Source organism: Aquarana catesbeiana, linkage group LG10, assembly GCF_042186555.1.
Source record: "Aquarana catesbeiana isolate 2022-GZ linkage group LG10, ASM4218655v1, whole genome shotgun sequence".
NCBI lineage: Eukaryota > Metazoa > Chordata > Amphibia > Anura > Ranidae > Aquarana > Aquarana catesbeiana.
The window spans coordinates 235,207,525-235,230,952 of record NC_133333.1 but is presented as its reverse complement, the minus strand read 5'-3'; the positions used below and the strand labels follow the sequence as shown (position 1 = coordinate 235,230,952).

The window sequence follows — 23,428 nt, the reverse complement described above, 5'->3', positions numbered from 1 at the left end:
TGTAACTTGGGTCTATCAGCCATTTTTGTAAGCTTTAGCCTTCATCATATCCCTTGTTTCTGTTATAGAAATAAGCCTGGTTCTCTTGAGTATTACATCAGCCCATGCATTCCTGGAAAGGGGTGTGCATTCTCCCTGCTTTACTGATCCCTTATTGTCATCTTGTAACACATCAGATATTGTTTCCTCCTCCAAGTCTGTCTGATTGCATTACTAACTATAGGCCATATGGTCAGTAATTTAGAGGTATACGAGTCACCTGAGGTCTCCTGTATCAGGGCGTCATTCTGGGGAATATAGAAGCTGAAGTCTGGAATTGCTTTCACTCCATACATTCCTAAATATCTTGCTAAAATCACAAACTCTCCATACTCTTTTCCTCATCAGTGGAAAAATCTCACAAAAGCACGAACGAACCTGACAGTTTCCTCCTGTACTTTTCAATTGCTGTCATTCTGTAGTCTGGTATGCATAAAGCCCCATTACTGAAAGTCTCCATCTCTAAGATCTCCTAGGAATGCAGATAGAAAATGGCATGATTGTCTGTTGCAGATTCGCAGCATCAGCAGAGAACCTTTCAGGGGAAGTTTATGTAATCTTAAGGTAAACATGTTAAAAGTGAATCACACTAAGGATATAAAGGCCCCTTCACATGAGAGTAGTGCATTTGGAACGATCGTCCAAGAACCTATTTAGTACTCAATTTTCGAGAGCCAATCATGACCGTTCATGAGAAAATATCCAAAGGGACGAGCATGAGAATTTCTCTTGTACAATATCGGAACAAACCATTTTCGTGTAATTAGTATAGTGTTTCTATGAAGAAAATTGTGTGACCAAAGACCACACATGCTCGGAAATCAATGAATACTGTACATTACAATAAATTACATCACTGCCAAAGTTGTATTCTGTCTTACAAGAATTTTTTTAACTTTAGTAACCGATTGATTTTTGATATGTCTAGAATGGGAAAAAAAAAAAACAATCATTTTGTAAATACAGGCAGCTGAAGTTTGTGCAATTCTTCTCTTTGCCTGTAAGGGCCTTATCACACAGTAAGGCGGTAAAAACAGGCGACTGAGCCACCCAGCTGAATTGCAACAATACAGCTGGACAGGACAGTAAACATCAGCGGCTTCAATTCCTTTGCTGCGCCATTTTTAACTGGGGAGCGCAGAGTTTAACAGGCGCCACTGGCGGTCCAACCTGCCTATTGAGTTTCATTGGGTGCAACCAGCGAGCCAAATGCTGTTGGGCAATTTAAGAGCCTTACTGGATTCGAACCATTGTCCACCTGGACTTGAAAGTGAGAGAAAATCCTGAATTTTCCATAGGTCTACTTTTACTGTCTGTGTCCTGTTGGGGAGTTTTTTTCCTTCCACTTCCTATATACAACAGGAAGTCCCCCTCATTTTCTGTCCCAATAACAGTAGTCACCAGGACAATCTATCCAGCAGAGATACGGACAGTGATAAAAGCTTGGCAAGTGTTTACCATTAACTAATACAATATAGTTTTGGGTATACGTACACTTTAATTAGTGCAAATAAGGGACTACTTGGCAAAAACAAGCATTAAAGTGGTTGTAAACCCTTACAGACCACTTTGTGCTACAGGTAAGCCTAAATTAAGGCTTACCAGGATATCTCCTAAACCTGCACAGTTCAGGAGATATCCCCTGTATTTACTTGTGCCGACGTCATCAGCACATGCGCACTGACACAAACTGAAGCGATGGCACGTATGTGCCGTTGCTTCAGTGAGTGTACCGTTACCACGCGCATGCACAGCAAATCACAGCGTCGGAGCCGCAATACCCGGAAGTAACCCCCGGGAGTGGTGTCGCCAGCTGGTGCTGTGTATGGGCACTGCAGCAAGGGCTTCGATCTCAGGTAATTCATAATGAGCTAGTATGCTATGCATACTAGCTCATTATGCCTTTGTCTTGCAGGTGTTAGTTTTTTTTTTTTTTTTGTTTTTTTTTCAAAGTGGGCTTACAACCACTTTAAAAAGCATTTTTTAACCCTTGTAAGGCTGCTAGATTTAATGGGTGAAGATCAACGGACAAGCCCTTGATCTACGCATCAACACTCAAGCAATTATGATGCAGCTGTTTATGAATGAAGCCTGCAACCACAGAATGTAGGTATCTTGCACCCTGCTGAATACTCCCTAATAAAAACTGAGCGGGGTGGAGGGAGGTGGTTTTGGGAATGTTCTTGAATCTGACCTCCAGCCTTCCCTTCAATCTTGCTTAGTTGAATCGTCTCCTCTCCTGGACTGAATTTGCTTTCTCTGATCACACTGTGGTCTTCTCACAATGTACATTGGCAGCTGCAGCAAGTCAGAACCTGACACAATTCCTGGCTGGTGGATGCCAAGCAGCACCTAGCCCTTTCCTCCCCAGTCTTGACTATTCCTAGCTCATCTTTCATTTTTGGATTTCCATTCTTTCAATCATGGAGACTCCCTGTTACATGTGGGTGTTACCCAGGGCGGTCTGCATGCCAATACAGTTTGTTTAGAAACTCCCACTCCTTCAGGCCACATTTACATCTACCCATCAAGACATTTTGCGGTTTGCACAACCCTTCCTAAACAACCCACTGCTTGTATCAGGGCTGAGGGCTCTTGAGTGCAGAGGCAGGGTGCTACAATGTTTTTCGGAAGCTATGTACAGAACTCTGCTAGCTCCTTCCACCAGCCATGATCTGCCTGCTTTGCATATAGAAGCACAAACACTGGGTCTCAGATAAGGTATGTAAACAAAAATAGAATTGTTTTATTTAGCCCTTGTTCGCATCAATACGATTTGACACTTCAAAATTGCCTGAGAATTCGCACCCTATTTTCAGCAATAGAATCGTACAAATCGCTGTAGCCACGTTGAAAAAGGTACCTGCACTACTCTTTTCTATGACTTCATTGCAAATTGCACTGACATCTGTCTGTTAAGTCTTAAGCCACAATGAAATCGGCGATCCAAATTGCACTTGTCTGCTGCTTCGAAATCGTACTGAAGTAGCACTGGTGTGAACTAGGGCTTAAAAATGACCTTGCCCTGCCCTTTAAGAGGTTTGCTATGCCAGGAGGCAGAGTGTGGCTTATGGTCACTTGACTGCGGTGATTGGCTGTCGTGGCAGTCACATGATTGGAAAAGTCCCAATTGCAAACTTTCCATGAGCCGCCGGTCACTGTGGCGGGGCGCGCACTCTCGACACAGCACTGTTGGCGCTATTGCATGCAAATATGCAGCCGCACAGCGCTAAGGCCCAGCCCCATATTTGCCTGCCATCGGCGCTAAGAGGTTAATATATTAAAGCAGAACTCCCCCATCCCTCCTCACGATCAAAAATAAAATGTTTAGTCCTGAAAGTTGTCCCTGTATAAAACTAAGACAAACATACTAGTCCAGTGGTCTTCAAACTCCAGATTGCTTTGATTGCCTTTATCTGGCCCATGGGGCACTGTTCCTCCCACTGATACCAATGATGGGGCACTGTTCCTCCCACTGATACCAATGATGGGGCACTGTTCCTCCCACTGATACCAATGATGGGGCACTATTCCTCCCACTGATACGAATGATGGGACACTTCCTCCCACTGATACCAATGATGGGGCACTGTTCCTCCCACTGATACCAATGATGGGGCACTATTCCTCCCACTGATACTAATGATGGGACACTTCCTCCCACTGATACCAACGATGGGACACTTCCTCCCACTAGCACACCAATAGGGGCATAATGCCTGACACCAACAATGAGGCACTATTCCTTCCACTGGCACCAATGATGGGACACTATTCCTTCCACTGGCACCAATGATGGGGTATTTATTTCTCTCACTGGCATTGTTTACTTCTACTGACACTGGGACATTTTCTACTCCCTCTAACCACAGTCTGGACCCGTAAACTGGCCCCTTGTTTAGGAAGTTTGGAGACCCCTGTACTAGTCCATGGAGTCCAGCATGGTCTTGGTTGTAGGGAAAACAGGACCATACTTGACTGCCTGCGATGCTGCTCTCCAGCGCCGCCATCTTGAATTCAGATCTGACGCTTACTCGGACATGCTGAGGAGATCCTGTAGACCTGGCAGACCACCTGGCATGTTTGTGTATGCACCACACCCCCTGCGCATGTGCAGACACTCCGGGGGACCTTGACAGTAAACTGGCAGAGACCCTACGCCATTTCTGCGCATGCACGAGATCCCACGGGCTGCCTCCTCGGATGATTGATTGTAGAAATTCTGACCAGTTTTGGTCATAAACTGGTTAAACTGTATTTGTGTAGATGGAGTCTCTAAGGGTAAGGACCAGCCCTGTATAACCTAATGTTATATAAGTTTACCGGAGCTGTTCTGACTGGATTTAACATTTGGCATAATCCTTACATAAGAAGGAAAATGTACATATTTTGAGCAGGACGTAGCCTGCCTTCACAAAGTCTGCGAAAATGACATTTACCATCAGATCCTCTCCAGCCTAAACAAGTTTAGCACATTTTCACCACGGATTCGGCAATTAAGACACGAGAGGGGGGAAATGTAAGTGCGATGGCGTATAGGCGCATACTTGCTCGATAGAGTCAGCCGGAATGTTGACATAGGATCTAACGCAAACTCATTGTTAATGGAACTGCCATGGCAACATCCAGCGCTTAACTCGCAGCCCAGTCCATTAAACTGGAGAGTACATTCGCAGGAGCAGCCAAGAAAAATATATTGACTCAAAATAAAGAATGTTATGTTTTTTTTTTTTTCTTTTCCTCCCCTTTTATTTGTCCCCCTTTCCAGTAGGACCAGAACCTGTCAGATTACCGTGGCAGATTTCGGCGATTAGTCAGTGATTATTTTGTTTTCCATGTTATGACGGGAAAATTGCTATAATAACATTTTAGGAATGGCTGCAATATTGTTCATGCCGTAAATCCGAAGCAGGTGTCAATGTTTTGGATCCACGTCACGTAGTAAAGAGCCGCTTCTGTGCTTAATAAAGCCGCTCTCTTTCTAGGACAGACGGGACTTTTTGTATTTTCAGACGTATTAAAGTTTAAATCCATCTCTCTGACAAATTGGCGTTTTGTAAGGCGGGGCAGTAAATCAGACACTTGTGCAAAGAATTTATTAACAGTCTTGTTTCTATATGCCCGTACAAGTTCTTAAAAAGGAACACCAGGCAAACTGCTTCTAGTGGTTCTAAAGACTGAAAGTGATTGTAAAGTCTCGTTTTTGTTATTTTCATAGGAAAAAAACATGTTCTACTTACCTGCTCTTTTGCAGTGGATTTGCACAGAGCAACCCAGATCCTCCTCTTCTGTGTGCCTGGCCCCTCCCTCCTGTTCAGTGCCCCCACAGCAAGCAGTTTGCTATGGGGGCACCAGAGCTGAGTCACAGCTTCGTGTCCATTCAGACACGAATCCCTGCCCCCGCTCTCCCCTGATTGGCTAGCTGACTTTTGACAGCAACGGGAGCCAATGGCGCCGCTGCTGTTACAGCCAATCAGGAATAAGAATCTGGGCAGCTGAGACACTCGTGGACATCGCGGGACCTCAGGTAAGTATTAGGGGAGGCTGCTGCACACAGAAGGCTTTTTATCTTAATGCATAGAGCATTAAGGCCCTGTACACACTAACAGACTTTCTGCAGATTTTTGTCTTCAGATTTACCAAAACCATATAATGAGGGCAAACCTTAAAGAGGAAGTAAACACTGGTGGGTTTTACTTCCTCCCTTTATTTCCCTGTAAAGGTAAAGCATAATCTACTATGCACCGCATACTAGCACATTGTGTGTCACTTACCTGAAACTGAAGCCTGCTATGTCACTGCTGTCCCCACTAGCAGAGAGCATCCATTTTCGCCCCTCTTTCTTCCGGGGGCCGCGAACTCCGGCTCTGTGACTGGCCGGCGTCACATGCGCGCGGAAGCCGCCAGTGACGGCATGACCCCTATTAGAAACGGCACGATGTTCCCTTTCTAAAGTGCGCCTGCGCCGTAGTCATTGGCGCTCGGCTTTTTAGTAAATATCTCCTAAACCGTGGAGTTTTAGGAGATATTTCAAGCACCTACAGGTAAACCTTAATATAGGCTTACCTGTAGGTAAAAGTGGTTGTACAGGGTGTACAACCACTTTAAGAGTTTCAATTTGTATGCAATCAGGCAGGCCCTTGCACTACATGGTTTTGGTAAATCTGAAGACAAATATCTACAGAAAATCTAATGGTATGTATGAATGGAGTCTAAGATCAAAAACCTTCTGCCTTTACAACCCCTTAAAGGTTTTCCACCTTTAAAGTGGGGAGTACACTCCCATCTCTGACTTTTACCTATAGGTAAGCCTATAATAAGGCCTACCTATCGGTAGTGTAAGTATCTCCTATATGTGGGCCATTTAGGAGATATTTACTGTACATGCAGCCAGTGATATCACTGGCACATGCGCTTTGTAGGAACAGCTACCTGGGCAGTCGCACAGCCCGAGTCCGTAAACCCAGCAGGAAGACCGGGTGAAGATGGGAGCGCATGCAGCGGTGACAGCGCGGCACTTGATGGCTTTGTTTTAAGGCAAGTTTACCATAATGTGCATACTAGCACATTATGCCTTTACCTTGCAGAGTACAAAAAGAAAAAAAAGCGTTTTACTACCACTTTAATGCATTAAGGTGAAAAAACACCTGTGCTGCAGCATCCCCCTGCCACTTTTTTTTACCGAGGCCAATTCGATCCAGCGACGTGCACGAGTGCAATGCTTTGCCTCTCTTCCTCCTCATTGGGCAGATTGATGGCAGCAGGAGCCATTGGCTCCCGCTGCTGTTTAAATGCTGTGTTGAGGGACAGGGTGGCTCAGGAGCGAGCACGCACGGGTGCCCCATGGAAAGCTGCTTTCCTTTGGGGCACTTGCCAAAGAGGCGGGGCCTGGAGCGCCGGCAGGTGACCCCAGAAGAAAAGCATCCGGGCTGCTTTACAAAAGCAAAACTATTGCATGTAACAAGTCAATATAACATGTTTGTTTTTTTATTTTAGAAAAAACAAATGTATGCATGTGTGAATGGTTTGATGTGCTAAAATATATGTAATTCATTTCAGCAAGTATTATGATTTACACACTACTGTTGGGCCTCATGTACGGTAGCGGGGCACAATCTTGTGTTGCAGAGGATGACTATAATTTGACTTTACACTCTGTACACATGTCTGGGAACTTGTGTGTGCCAAACACGTGAGCTGGGATTGGTATTCTGGGCATGTGCTGTAAAATGGTTGTAGGGATGCAAATTTTCAACCAATTTTAGAAAACCTCAGTGGCTGCAGATTTGTAATGAAAAGGTAGAATTTGACAGCATTACAATATGACTTATGGATCAGTGATATTTTGGTGTCTGTAAAAGTGGAGCTTTGCTTTTTAATTAATAGCATAATGCAAATAGCAGAGATGGAGTATTCCCAGAGTTGTTGTATAAAGTAACTCCTAATGGCCAATCAGAAGCGTCATGCAAAGAATAAAGATCTGTGCTACCCTCTGACAGCCAATCATAAATCCTATTTTTTTTTTTTTTTTTTTTTTTAAAGCTCTACCTCTAAGCTGTTCAAATCTCAGTTGTGATTGGTTGCTAAACGTTACAGCACAACACGTTTTGTATGATATTAAAGTGGTAGTAAACTCAGAATTGTTTAAATCCGCTGACAGGCAGGCTTTTTATAACAGAAGAGACCCTCTCTTCTGTCATGTCCCCCTCCCCCCGGCCTGTCAGCGAGTAATGTCATCTGAGCCATGCATGCGCAACTCAGACCACATTTCCGGCCTGCTCTGCGTGTTGCAGCAGAGTGACGTCAAATCAGCTTGAGCCAATCAGGTGGCCAAAACCCGTAACGAAGACGGAAGTGAAGATGGAAGAGCCAGGGAGAGTCCTGACAGCCCATCGCTGGAGGGCTCCGTGTGTCGGTAAGTTTGTCATAATGTAATAGTATGCGGTGCATACCAGTATATTGTGGCTTAAACCTCCAGGGAGGCACATTATGTTATATTGTAAAAGAGACTTTATTGCCGCTTTAAAGACCATATCCTATCCCTGCCATCTCTGTCTGTGTATAAGTTTTGCATATGCACACTGAGTCATGCCATGTCTATCCCTATGTCTCTCTCGCAGGGGGCAGCTCCATCAACAGTGCTGCGACAACTGGACCAGCGTCAACGCGGATGCCCGTAACAAGATGGCGAGGATGGCAGCAGCCGCAGCATGGGGATTAGGTAAGATTTCTGGCTTATGTAACGTGTTACCGCTGTGTGTCATGTCTCCTTTCATCATGGTAGAACAGCTGCGTGACTGATGTGATCCCATGTTACTAAATAGACTTCCAGGCTTAATGGGATTACATAACCAGCACTTCTATACCCCCATCTGTAAAATGTATACATACAAGCCAGTATACAATTTCCTAATTGCTTGTCTAGATTGCAGTTCTTTCTTTCATACGTCTTTTCTGCAAAGTTTGGACTTCCTAATCACTAATTAAGAAGTAATGGATTACACCCGTCACATTTTCCAAATTGCTTATACTTTGAAAAAAGGTGCCGCATTATCCGTAGCTTTCAAACGGGCCAGCGCCCCATCGTTCAAATTTGTCATCCAAAGTGTTTGCTAAGTCGCCAATGCTGTAATTATTTTGTAAATTATCAGCAAGAGGTAGAAATTAAATCAGATTAAAACCCCTCGAAGAGAGACTATTGCTCATTTTTGGTGTGTGTTTGGGCCTGCAGCATTCCTTATGCCAGTAATTACTAAATGCTTCCTGAATGCATTTAGCGCTGCACGCTTTGTCTGAGGGACCTGTACGTGTGGAAAGGACTCAACACCTTTCTGATTGTGTGTTTTACCCTTCTGAGGTCATTGACGCCCATGTTCCCAGGACAAATTCAGCAGTATGCGTATACATTGGATAAAGCGGAGGTCCGCACACCGCTGCAAAAATTAAAAGCCAGCAGCTACACATACTATGTATATATATGTTTGAAGTGATATTAATGAGGAGTTCCGCCCACCGTTTTAAAAATTAGAAGAGCCAATCTTTCTCTCCCTCTCTCATATAATATTTATATATAATTTTTTTATTTTTTTGGGGGGCAGGAGTGGCTGGCTCCCATGTTGACTGGGGTTGTGTTTTGTCTTTTTCAGAGAATTGGGATAGTATGGAGGAGTACACATGCTTAATCCCCCGAGATACCCATGACGGGGCTTTTTACAGAGCTGTTCTGGCCTTACACCAGGATCTCTTTTCACTCGCCCAACAGGTACGTGGCCCCTTCAAGAGCTTACCCGTGTAAGTTTTGTTTTTATATGAAGCTGAATTTTTGATCTTCCCAGAAGTGATATTTATTTTTTATTTCGGGTACTTATATAGCGCCGTCAATTTACGCAGTGCTTTACATATTAGATTCACATCAGTCCCTACCCTCAAGGAGCTTACAATCCAATGTCCCTAACTCACATTCATACATACATATATTAGGCCCAATTTGGACAGGATCCAATTAACCTACTAGCATGTCTTTTGGAGTGTGGGAGGAAACCGGAGTACCCATATATTTCAGTTATAGGTTAAGTCTGTTGTGCTGATAGCGGGGAACCAGCCGAGATTCGAACCATGCGTGGGCAGGCTGAATGCACCAAGTTGATTGATCGACAACCAGCCTGCCGGATTCACTCGCGATTGCTGAGCCTATCCTCTACTAGGACCCCCAGGTCCTTCTCCATCCTAGATTCCCCCAGAGGTTTCAACCCCCCCCCCCCTCCCCCAGTATATAGATTACATTCATATTTTTGCCACCCAAATGCATTTTTTTTTACATTTTTTTTCCCAATTAAACCTCATTTCATAACCTGACATAGTGTTCACTATTACAGCCAAAGCTTTTTTTTTTTTTTTTTTTTTTTTTTTTTTTTTTTAGTTTTGGCTAGAGTCTGGCTTGAAGCATCGATTTTAATGATCTCTTTCTTATATTGCAGTGTATTGACAAAGCCAGAGACATGCTGGATGCAGAACTGACAGCCATGGCTGGAGAGAGCTACAGCCGAGCCTACGGGGTAACTATTGAACTTTTTTTTTTATGAGCTTGTCTTTCCAATGCTTTCATAAAGGGGCTTGGTTCATCTCAGACAAACATACAGTGTCGCTCTTAGCCCACTTATCGGATGCCGCCTTTCATTTTCGAACCCACTCTAGAAGAATGAAAATACTCTAGTTTGTTTGTAGCCAGTTGTGTAGATTACTCTTGTGGAATGAGTGATTCCCTCCCTTTCTTTTCAGGCCATGGTCACCTGCCAGATGCTGTCCGAGCTGGAGGAAGTGATCCAGTATAAGCTGGTGCCAGAGCGGAGGGAAATAATTCGTCAGACCTGGTGGGATCGGTTACAGGTAAGCGGCGTGGCTGTATACAACCAGATCATTTTTTTAGTTAAAATCAGTTTTTCCCAGTATACTCTCCTGATCTACAATATTCTCCCAGAACAATGTTTTTCTTCCTGTTCCGTTCTCTTGCTATAGGCAGTATGGGTCTTTTTGCAATATACATACACACACACCCACACCAATCCTAAGCGGCCATAAAATTATGACCATCCATCATAACTTGTTGCGACATGGACTCCACTAGACCTCTGAAGGTACTCTGTGGTGTCTGGCACCAGGCTGTCAGTAGCAGTTCCTGTAAGCTGAAAGGTGGGGTCTCCATGGATCAAACTTTTTTTTTCCAGTACATTCCACAGATGCTCAATTGGATTGAGATCTGGAGAATATGCAGGCCAAGTCAACACCTCACACTTGTTGTGTTCCTCAAACTATTCTTGAATTCATCAGACCATTCCACCACCTTCCATTGCTCTGTGGTCCCGTCCTGAGGCTCCTGTGCCCACTGTAGGCACTTTTGGCTGTGGATATTGGTCAGCGTGGGCTACACAGCTCTATACACAGCAAACTGTGATGCTCTGTGTGTCTGACACCTTTCTACTGAACCAGCATTTACCTTTTCAACAATTTGAGCTACAGTAGCACTTCTATTGGGTTGGACTACACAGGCCAGCATTCACTCCCCATGTGCATCAGTGAGCCTTGGCAGCTCATGACCCTGATGCGGGTTCTCCAGTTTTCCTTCCTTGGTCTGCTTTTGGTAGGTCCTGATGACTGCAGACATGAGAACTTCCCACAAGAGCTGCCGTTTTGGAGTTGCTCTGACCCGGTTATCCAGCCATTGCAATTTGGCTCTTGTAAGTCGCTCAAATCCTTACACTTGGCCATTTTTTCTGCTTTTAAAACCTCAATTGCTCCCTAATCTTTCCCACCCACCTTCAGATACCAATGTAACAAGACAGTCAATGTTATGTTACCTGTCAGTGGTAATAATGTTAGGGCTGATTTGGTGTGTGTATATATAGGGGTGAGATTAAAATGTTTTTCTTTTATACCATCTTTACCAACACGGGTGGGAACAGACACAACGGCACACCGATAAATATCAGTCCTTACAAATATAACATCACAGGAAGGCCTAAGGACGCTGGAGCCCCAATTCCCTGAAACATGCTGGCTGTTTTAGGTTGTACTCAAAGGATTTTTTTTTTTTTTTTTTGTTTTTGTTTTTTTTGTTTTCCAACCAGTTGGAGTTTCCAAGACTTTTCATTGCTGCTTACCCCTGCTTAACATTAATCACCGGGACCAGATGGCTTGCACCCAAGGGTACTTGGGGAACTCAGTCAAGTAATTGCCAGACCATTGTTCCTAATTTTTACTGACAGTCTACTGACTGGAATGGTACCAGCTGATTGGAGAAAATCCAATGTAGCACCAATATTTAAAAAGGGCCCAAAATACATCCCTGGGAATTACAGACCAGTTAGCCTAACATCAATAGTATGTAAACTCTTGGAGGGGATAAGGGACTATATACAATATTTTAGTAATGAGAACGGTATCATTGTCAGTAATCGGCATGGTTTCATGAAGAATCGTTCTTGCCAAACCAATCTCTTAACCTTCTATGAGGAAGTGAGCTGCCATTCAGATAAAGGAAGGCCGTAGATGTGGTGTATCTGGATTTTGCAAAAGCATTTGACACAGTTCCCCATAAACGTGTACTGTACAAAATAAGGTCCGTTGGCATGGACCATAGGGTGAGTACATGGATTGAAAACTGGCTACAAGGGCGAGTTCAGAGGGTGGTGATAAATGGGGGGTACTCGGAATGGTCAGGGGTGGGTAGTGGGGTCCCCCAGGGTTCTGTGCTGGGACCAATCCTATTTAATTTGTTCATAAACGACCTGGAGGATGGGGTAAACAGTTCAATCTCTGTATTAGCGGACGATGCTAAGCAGTTCAAAAACTTCTCCACAGGATGTGGAAACCTTGCAAAAAGATCTCAACAAATTAATGGGGTGGGCAACTACATGGCAAATGAGGTTCAATGTAGAAAAATGTAAAATAATGCATTTGGGTGGCAAAAATATGAATGCAATCTATACAGTGGGGGGAGAACCTCTGGGGGAATCTAGGATGGAAAAGGACCTGGGGGTCCTAGTAGATGATAGGACCAGCAATGGCATGCAATGCCAAGCTGCTGCTAACAAAGCAAACAGAATATTGGCATGCATTAAAAAGGGGATCAACTCCAGAGATAAAACGATAATTCTCCCACTCTACAAGACTCTGGTCCGACCACACCTGGAGTATGCTGTCCAGTTCTGGGCCCCAGTCCTCAGGAAGGATGTACTGGAAATGGATTAAGTACAAAGAAGGGCAACAAGGCTAATAAAAGATCTGGAGGATATTAGTTATGAGGAAAGGTTGCGAGCACTGAACTTATTCTCTCTGGAGAAGAGACTCTTGAGAGGGGATATGATTTCAGTATACAAATACCGTACTGGTGATCCCACAATAGGGATAAAACTTTTTCGCGGAAGGGAGTTTAAACAAGACTCGTGGCCACTCATTAAAATTATAAGAAAAGAGGTTTAACCTTAAACTACGTAGAGGGTTCTTTATTGTAAGAGTGGCAAGGATGTGGAATTCCCTTCCACAGGCAGTGGTCTTAGCGGGGAGCATCGATAGTTTAAAAAAAGATTTAAAAAAATTAGATAAGCACCTAAACGACCACAACATACAGGGATATACAATATAATACTGACATATAATAACACACATAGGTTGGACTTGTGTCTTTTTTTTCAACCCCACCTACTATGTAACTAAACTCATGGAGCTGGCTTTGTGCACAGGGACACAAGCCTGCTGGGACAGAAAATAACTTTTCCCAACTTGTTCCCACAAAGTATGAAGGGTGCAAACATCTAAAATGTGTATGCTATGGGATCAACAATACCCCTAACTGGAAACGCAGCAACTCAAACTATTCAGGGGTTTCTGTAAACTTTTGGCCATATAGAGAAGGTGGGGATAGTCAGGTGTGTACAATCTTTTGGCCATATACTATACTTGGGGTATTTAGGGTAAAGGCCGTAGGTTTAAGTCAAAGCACTGTGCTTTTTATAATACTTGGCTATACCTTCACTTTGTTTCAACTTAGTACAGGTACACTTTAAATGCCAGCATTTTCACAGCATTCTTTTTCCCCTGGACAGACTTTTTCCAATTTTCAGGTAAACTTGTACAATCCAGGTTTTGGTCACCTGTTCGCTCTTCACCCCATACAGCACCAGATTATTACATTCATATTGTCAGAGGGAAAAACTTCTCGGTCACCTTACAGTCTGGCAGCGGATGGGCGGAAGGGTTTTTATGGCAGGATGGAAACCAGTTAGGAAACTCATATTTTAGAGCCTGACGGTACAGGGCGTGAAGGGAACAAGGATCAAGGCTTCTATTAATACTGCTGTTTACAAGTCTTTCATCGCGCAGGACATTCCTCAGGGTTTGTTTTTTTTTCAGTTGCATTTCTGTTGCGCAGTGTAGCGTCTGCTGCGGTCTTTATTAGGTGTGGAGGTGGTGGGGGGAGCAGGTATTTCTCACTTTCAGTAGCCAGATAGTCGGGACGCGCGCTGGCACATTGGCCGCACAGGCAGACTGGGCACGAGGTAATGCTCATCCTCTGTGCAGACGGTTTGTGCTAGAGGGGAAGAGCGTTAGCGGCCAGTGACTGTCTTCCTGGCCAAGTGTCCTGCAAACATTAACATCTGGGAAATGCACAAACTGGGCCCAGCCAGGGGAAACGCAGGCACTTGCCAGTGCCTTCCGGCGGTGTCTGCCTGGAAGGCGCGTTATTACTATGATCACCCATATGGAGAGCTGTACAGAATCGGCGTCATTCACACCTATTGAAGCCACTTTGGCGCCAACTTTCTTTAATCTCCCCATTTTTACATGTTCTAAATATTAAAGAGGGAGCTGCTAAAAAACAAAAAAAAAACTTGGATTGGGGGGGTATTCTCAGTGTGTGTTTTTTTTTTTGTTTGTTTTTTTCGCTCTTTTATTTTACAGGGTGTGTGTTTGTTTTTGTTTTTGTTTTTTTATCTTTAGCTTTTAGACTTTTCTTTAAAGTGATTCTAAAGGGGCTCTCCCTCCTGATTGGCTGACACACAGCAGTGGGAGGCATTGGCTCCTGCTGCTGTCAATCAAATCCAGTAGACCAATGAGTGGAGAGGGGCCGTGACACTGTGTCTGAATGGACACACACAGCCTCGGCTCAGGTGTCCCCATAGCAAGCTGCATGCTCTGCGGGCACTCGACAGGAGGGAGGGACCCTAGAAGAGGATTGGGGCTGCTTTGTGCAAAACCGTTACACAGAGCAGGCAAGTATAACATGTCGTTTAAAAAAAAAAAACACCAGCCTGTAAAAGAAATGTATTACTTGCCTGTGTCTCCATCGGTGAATCTGACCTTCAGTCACTTGCAAAGCTATGCATGGCCATGTAATCTTCAGCTTTCTACACTTTTAGGTATGTCAAGTGCCTGCATTCCCCACTGCAGCCTGATGGTTTCTCCACTGCAAACTAAGTCACTACTGTGTTTCTGTAGAGCTGTAGTGGAGTAGGGACTACTAGGAAGAACCACAGCACACAGGGTGTCCTTCTAGAATGATTTCCTTTATTTTATTTATGTGCTCTAAACTGGTTTAAATGAACAGTTGGCAAGGGAGCAGGGCATGTTAAAGGGACACTCCAGATATACGGCTGTAACAGCTATAGGTAAAGCATTGAACAGACTGTTAAAGAGGCAGTAAACCCTGTTGGGTTTTACTTCCTCTTTATTTCCCTGCAAAGTTAAAGCATATTGGGCTACTAGCATCGCCTAATAGCCCATTATGTGTCACTTACCTGTCACAGAAGCCTGCGCTGTCGCCATTGTCCCCACGAGCAGGGAGCTTCCATTTTCGCCCCTCTTCCTTCCGGGGCCGCGAACTCCGGCTCTGTGACTGGCCGGAGTCGCGTGACGTCACTCCCGCACATGCGTGTGGGAGCCGCCAGTCACGGCATGACCCCTAATAGAAACGGCGCGATGTGCCCTTTCTAAAGGGCTCCTGCACCGATGACATAGTCTTTTTAGTAAATATCTCCTAAACCGTGGAGGTTTTAGGAGATTTTTCAAGCACCTACAGGTAAGCCTTAATATAGGCTTACCTGTTGGTAAAAGTGGTTGTACAGGGTGTACAACTACTTTAAGCCGGCCTATCGGTGGTTTGAATCTCAGCCAGTCCCTGCTGAACCAGCCCAGTTTTAAACCATCTATGGGCAGGCTGAATGTACCCAAGTCGATTCATCGATCAACTTGGGTACAACCAGCATGTTGGATTTTCGGGATGCGATTATTGCAAGCAGCTGTAGCACAATCGCTCCACAGAAGGGATTTCCCCATCAACACTCACTGTTGGGGGGGGGGGGGGGGAGAATATGAGTGATTTTTCTTTCCTGCAACCTGTGATTTCAGGAAAGAAAATCACATAATCTATAGCCTGCCTTTTAGCACCGGTTCCTCTGATTTGCTACATGACTGCATAGTAAATGGGGTGGTGAGCCTACGATTCTGTACACATCATGTCACTTTCTCTCCCCCGGGCCCCATCCAGTTGTGCCTGCCAGTAAAACCACAATGATGTGATTCTTTCTCTGATGTCTCTTCCACCCATAACACAACACAAGTGGCTCCCCTGCTTATCACCATACAGGGCAACATCTGTATATTAGGCAGTGTAAAACTATTACAGGTCTCTTGGGTACCTGGAATTCATTTTAAAGCAAAACTGTGCTTGTCTGATGCACGGTAAAGCAACAGATTTGCTATGCCCCTCTTCCCCAACAGCATACTTGGCTTTCTTCGGCTGCCTCTCCAGTGCTTTCATTGGAGCATATGATTTATTTCATGTGACAGCACTGAGCCATTCACAGCAGCAGCAGCACTGTCACATGGGTGTATAATCCTGTGTATGAGCCACCTGAAGCTTGTACAAGGCGATTTTCTTTCCTCACAGCACGTGAATGGAGCATCTGTGGTGCAGTGAAGGAAAAGGAAGGATGTGGTGCTGGAAGGGAAAATAAAGTGAACCTGTTGCTTTGCCCTGTATGGGGAAAAAAAAAAAAAGCACAGGTTAACTTTCAATGTGAGCACGTCACATGTGTTTAGTTTATATAATTAATATGGCTTAAGCAGTCATGGAATATTCCTGCAAATACATTTTAAAATTATTCTAAATTGTCTTTAGTGGAGCTGTGCAGCCCATTGATGGGCCCAAACTGGGAGCAGAGCCTCATCCTTTTCTAGAGCTAGGCCCACCCCCCCCCCCTGCCATTCAGCAGTCCCCATGCCAGTGCCTCCTCTTACAGTGCTTTACCTTAAGAGTAAGTGTCCATTTAATGAACAACATGGCTCTGGAACATGAAGGTAGTTTTCTTGGAATGATCTGTTATATTGCAGACTTTGTATTTTCTCTCAAGGACCAGCAATTCTTTAAGTGGTTCTAAAGGCTCAAGGTTAAAAAAAAAAAAACCTTCTCTGTGCATCAGCCTCTGTGCTGCAGCTCAGTTTCAGGGTCTCGGCAATCTTCTTATAGCCTAGGCCATCTTTATGTAGAGCAACAATTCTTTTTTTTTCAGATCCTCAGAGTTCTTTGCCATGAGGTGCCATGTTGAACTTCCAGTGACCAGTATGAGAGGTTGACAGCGATAACACCAAATGTAACACATCTGCTCCCCATTCACACCTGAGACCTTGTAACACTAACGAGTCACATGACACTGGGGAGGGAAAATGGCTAATTGGGCCCAATTTGGACATTTTCACTTAGGGGTGTACTCACTTTTGTTGCCAGCGGTTTAGACATTAATGGCTGTGTGTTGAGTTATTTTGAGGGGACAGCAAAATTTACACTGTTATACAAGCTGTACACTCACTACTTTACATTGTAGCAAAGTGTCATTTCTTCAGTGTTGTCACATGAAAAGATATAATATATTTACAAAAATGTGAGGGGTGTACTCACTTTTGTGAGATACTATCTATATCTAATATTTTTATTTATATCTATCCTTTTAATATCACTTTTTCTACTAAACACAGACTTTCTTTTTTTTTTTTTTTTTTTTTTCCCCTCCCGCTTCCCAGTTTACTAGAGGATTGCACCACAATGTACTTTGTTTACAGAGAATTAGAACAAAGCATGTCTATCAGTTCTACAATACAAATGATTCTTTGTGTTTCTGGTACAGGGCTGTCAGAGAATTGTGGAAGACTGGCAGAAGATCCTGATGGTCCAGTCCCTGGTGGTCGGTCCCCATGAGGACATGAGGACGTGGTTGAAGTACGCCAGCCTGTGCGGCAAGAGCGGACGTTTGGTGAGAGCTCCTTCTGATAATCTGCAGAGTATCATCGGTCTGTTATTACATCTGTCAGTCAGCACTACCCACAAACGTGTCATTACACGGGTCCATTCCTATGTTAAAAAATAAGCAAGCTTCAATTTTTCCACACTCTCTCAGTGCTTTGGGTGGTACAGGCACTTTCTGTCAATCAGTGCCGTTTGTGTCATTGGTACACAACACAGATTTAACTTCTTAAAGTGCACTTGTCAGAGAGAGCATAAAATGCTGTAAAGTAAGCCAGCAGGTTAGGTATGCAGGCACCATCTCTCTTTATAGGAAACTGGTTATGATACAAGTATTTGGGCTGCCATTGCTGACCTTCTTGTGCTTCTGGGTTCTTGCCAGTCTCCAGCTTCCATACGTTTTCTGAGTCACTGTCTGAAAAAAGCATGCAGACAGTGAAGACAAAACTGCATACATACAATACATGCTTGTTTTGGGTAGGTGACTTTGAACGTATATCAAGCTGCTTGGTTGGCCATGGCAGACTGCTTTTTGTTCCCAGCAATGAGACATCAGGGAAATTTTTTGTTTGTTTTTTTTTTTTTTTTTTTTCAGTTAGTGAAACTAGCTGTAAAGAGTAGAGCATTGCGAGCCGGCAGGCTTTTTTTTTTTTTTTTTTTTTTCAGAAAAGACGTGTAATGTCTCTTCTGCAATAAAATACGCCTGTTTGATCCCTTGCGAAATGTACACTGGGCTGTGCATGCATAGTGTGCCAGGATGACTGCACTTGGCACTGACCAATCGAAATGGCCAATGACCAGCACCTGGAAGAACTGTTGGAATTAAGGTAAGTATTTGTGCTTTCAGTTCCGCTTTAAACACAACCTGCTTTGCGTATGGCTGCTGCATTGAGGTTAGGTTATGCAGTAGTTTGGAGCCTATATTTGATCAGAAAGCATTTTAAGGTGCTAATGACATTAACAAATAAAATCTTATGTTTTCCTTAATTACCTTATTTTAGACCCAATTATTTAATTATTGGGTTTCTGTGCTTCTCTTGCAATGCAGGCAGATCATGTCTGATGGGAGACGCCAGCAGGGTGCTTCACATCGCCTCCTGAAAATATCACAGCACCCACCAATACTTCTCTCTAGCATCCTCAGCCCTGATGCAAGCAGCAGACTGACTCTTGGGAGGAGTTGTGCAAATATCAAAATGCATTGATGAGTGGATGTCACTCTGGAGCCATTCCTAGGTAGACTGCATTTGAATGCAGACCACGCTGGGTAATTCCCGCGTACAATGCGGAGTCTCCGTGTTGAAAGAACTGAAAATCTAGTGAATGAATGAGGCTGGTCAGGCATAGTCAGGCTGGAGAGGAAAGTGCTGGGTGACGCTGGACATCCTTCAGCTAGTAAAGAAAATTGTATACAGACCTAATGCCAAGCCTACTGAAAAATAAATGTTGGGTTTCCCTACACTTAAAGGATAAGTTCACCTTGGAACATGTTAGAAGTTTCACCAGTTTTTATGGTGCAACATATGTTCCAGCATCTGCAGCCTCTTGCAAACCCCCCCATTGATACAGACAGCAGGATTCGGCTGGATTGGATTGACAGCAGCGGGAGCCAATGGCTCCTGCTGCTATCGGTCTATGCAACAAGGACCAGAGACAGCGGCTGGAGCTGCTGTGCTCGTCCCCGTCGATGGAACCGACGGGTTCAGATAAGTAATGGGGGGGGCACTGCGGGGCTGTTGCATTAAGGTGAAAAACCTTGAGGGTTTACAACCCTTTTATTTGTCATTTCTGAATCCTGCCCTGGAAAAGTCTCCAGAATCTTGAATGTTGCCAATGGCAAGCCAGATAATCTTTCTGGTCATTTTAAATCAAGCTTTCTATAGAGAGATGAAAAAAGACTTTCCCTTTGGAAAAAAAATAGTATCCTGCAATTTACCTTTTAAAAGAATCGCCAAAGAGTTTGTGTGTTCCCTCATTTCAAATCTAAAGCATGTGTTAATGTGAACGATTCAGCATTTTCAGGCGTGATCCCGGGTGACACGTTTGATCCGTTTTTATGTTGGGAGGATGTAGATGAGAAGTTGGAATCAGGCACTTACATCATGGATCATCGTATAGATGCCCAGGGTGTGCCCTGCGCAGGAAATGCTGTTTAAGTCTCTAACACTTTATTATTTATTATTAAAGCCGTCAATACATACAGTGAGAGATTAGTCAAAAAGTAATAAAACGTTGGCTCATATTATTGCGGATCCTTGTATGAACTTAGAACTGGGTTTAAAAAAAAATTAAAGGTAAACTCATCTATTTTTTTTTTTTTTTTTTTTTTTTTTTTTTTTATTCTTTGTTTTTGACTGCAGTAAAAAAAAAAAAAAAAAACACTTTAAAGTCTAGGGTGGCAACTAAACAATTATCCCCTTGCATTGGGGCTACGCTCAGACTGCAGAGGTTAGTAGCCCATTCTGTATAGGGGAGAGGAGGTACAGTTTTTTGCTTACCTGATCCTCCTCTCCCCCTGCAGGTGGCACTGCACCACAATCCGGCAGTAAACTATCCCTCAGTGTCCTCGCATCTCCTGCGCTGGTCTTGACATCAGGACCCTAAACCTGCAGGGGTGCAGATGGTGCGGGGGTGGAGTAAATCTACTTTTATTCTCCTAGACATGGGGCTCAGCCCCAATACAAGTCATAATTATTTAGTTGCCCCATGTAGGGAACTTTGTTTACATGCTTGTGTCATTTTTCTCAGTAAGATTTCATATGCATGTTTTAAACACCAGAGGGCTAAAATGGACCGGTCAGTAACCTTACAAGACTGCATGAATAAATTCCTGACATGTCACAATGCATAGCAACAGTATGTGTTTGTTTTTTTTATGGGATTTTAACGGTGCCGTAAACGCAATGGAGCCAAACGGTTTTAAGTTGTGTCACACAGAAAGTTATTTTTTTTTTCTTTTCACAAAGGCGGTGACGGTAAAGAGTCTATCCCGACCAGTTTTGCCACTCAGGGCTTCCTCAGGGGGTTTTTTAGACGGTCCCCAGAACAGTTTCCCAGTACTTCCGGACAGGAGCCAGCAAAGCACTGCAGAGGACACACAGGGCCCCATGCGACCGCAGAGGGAACACAAAGTCCAAGCGCACAAATTGGTAATGTAGAAATAACCGAGGATGCCAAATTGAGAAACTGATGATCAGAAAACAGCACAACACAGGCTTTGTGAAAAGAAAATAACTTTGAGACACAACCTAAAAGACAAGTGGTTTTCCTCTTTGTTCAACAAAAATTTTAACTCTGTATAAATAAAAATGTATAGATCTAGATCGATGTATAGATGAGAGAGAGAGATAAAAATAGATATAGAGAGAGAGGGATATAAATAGATATAGAGAGAGATATAAATAAGATCTAGAGAGAGATAAATAGATATAAATAGATATATATATAGAGAGAGAGAGACATAAATGGATATCTAGAGAGAGATATAAATAGAGAGAGAGATATAAAGAGAGAGAGAGATATAAAGAGAGAGAGAGATATAAAGAGAGAGAGAGATATAAAGAGAGAGAGAGATATAAAGAGAGAGAGAGATATAAAGAGAGAGAGAGAGATATAAAGAGAGAGAGAGAGATATGGGGAGAGAGAGAGATATGGGGAGAGAGAGAGAGATATGGGGAGAGAGAGAGAGATATGGGGAGAGAGAGAGAGATATGGGGAGAGAGAGAGAGATATGGGGAGAGAGAGAGAGATATGGGGAGAGAGAGAGAGATATGGGGAGAGAGAGAGAGATATGGGGAGAGAGAGAGAGATATGGGGAGAGAGAGAGAGATATGGGGAGAGAGAGAGAGATAAATGGAGAGAGAGAGAGATATCTAGAGAGAGAGAGATAAAGAGATAAAGAGATATCTAGAGAGAGAGAGATAAATAGATATCTAGAGAGAGAGAGAGACCCCGAGACCTTTTTGGCTCCATTGTGTTTGCGGCACCGTTAAAATCCCATGAATAAACTTTCCTGTATCTATTCTTTATCCAGGGATGTTGATGCCTTTTTGATTTTGTCACTAATCCATACCACAACCCATTCCTGAATATTTGGAAGAGTTACTCACTTATCACACATTACAGACATGGATGTAACATAAAATAATGTATATGCAAAACTAGGTTGATTTTACAAAAAAGTGTGTGTGTGTATATATTTATTATTATTATTATATATATTATATATTTTTATTCTAGTGCATGCAATCAGGCCTTCCCATTCGGCCATAGATAGAAACCAGTCATGGGATTGCTGCTCTTTAAATCATTTATTCAAAAATAATCATACAAGTGAATAGCATTATACCGGTTCTGTTTCTCAACAGTTTCGGGCTGTAAAGCTTGCACCCTTCTTCAGGATGGAACAAAATTATAATGACCAATAATTTCACATCTTTTATATCACGTTCCACACACCAGGAATCAATTAGGTAATCATTGAACAATTGGGTCAGAAAAAATTTTGCATAACTTCATCCTATTCCTAGAGAGACAGTCTGACGGGATGCAATCGCCCTTCCAAAATTAAATAGGAAGCACTCCAGCAATATCCTATTATAGAAAACTTCCATAAGATAAATATGCACATATAAAATTTGTTTTTACCACCAATGGTAGCATCCCATCCATTTAAATATCCATAATATGTACAGCTTTTACCTTAAAAGAAACCCAATATATTATCAAATGGCCCCCCAGACACACACACACTGTATATATCTGTATGTGTGTGTCTATATCTATATCTCTCACACATACATACTACTGACATTATATCCCTCTGGAGCAAGTCCAGAAGGATGTATTCAACTGCAAATCAGAGTTCAAACCCCTCGGTTGTAGTGTATCCAGGCGATTTATCCATTGAATTTCTAATTTTTCTTAATTTTAATTTCCCCTTCCCCCCTGTCTATTTATAGGAACCATATAATAAATGATTTTAAGTGCAGCAATCCCTGGACTGGTTTTTATCTATATATTTCTAAGGGTAGGCATGGCACTCTGAAGTAAATGCCCAGGTGCTCAGCCACAAAGAAATCCATAGAAATCCAAAACTGGTTCAGAGGCACTCACGGTTCTTGCAGAGGAGGAAGATAAAAATCAGCGGTATTTTTGTCAAGGTTTCGCTTACTCAAGAGAGATGAGACTGAGCTTCTTCGAAACATTGACAATAAAAACACTGCTGTTTTTGATCTTCCTCCTCTGCAAGACCTGTGAGTGCCTCTAAACCAAAATCAGTTTTGTGTAGCATCCCAGTCTTAGTTTGTAGGGTTCATCATTGAGTTGGCCCACTATATGCAGCTATAACAGCTTCCCAGAACAGTTGAAGCTGTTATAGCTGCAAAAGGTGGGCCAACTCAATATTGAACCCTACGGACTAAGACTGGGATGCCATTAAAGTTCATGTGCGTGTAAAGGCAGGTGTCCCAATACTTTTGGTAATATATTGTATATGTATGTGCCAATAAGACAAAAAGGTGGCGATAATGGCACCGGAAACGCATGCGATTTTGTGGTAATTTAACAGAGAATTCGTTGTGTTTTTTACTACAG

General features: G+C 43.2%; 1 protein-coding gene across 11 annotated transcripts in view; it reads left to right on the top strand.

The window, feature by feature from the left end:
• MTOR (mechanistic target of rapamycin kinase) overlaps positions 1 to 23,428 on the top strand; it is a 182,227-nt gene that overhangs the window by 107,740 nt on the left and 51,059 nt on the right. For 6 of the 11 annotated variants that reach the window (XM_073603449.1, XM_073603448.1, XM_073603446.1 and 3 more), the window contains 6 exons: positions 8,160 to 8,260; positions 9,186 to 9,301; positions 10,017 to 10,094; positions 10,318 to 10,425; positions 17,718 to 17,843; positions 20,800 to 20,982. In XM_073603449.1, the coding sequence (XP_073459550.1) occupies positions 8,160 to 8,260; positions 9,186 to 9,301; positions 10,017 to 10,094; positions 10,318 to 10,425; positions 17,718 to 17,843; positions 20,800 to 20,982 (712 nt within the window). The remainder of the gene's footprint in view (positions 1 to 8,159; positions 8,261 to 9,185; positions 9,302 to 10,016; positions 10,095 to 10,317; positions 10,426 to 17,717; positions 17,844 to 20,799; positions 20,983 to 23,428) is intronic. The other 5 variants (XM_073603454.1, XM_073603453.1, XM_073603452.1 and 2 more) reach the window with 1 other exon arrangement.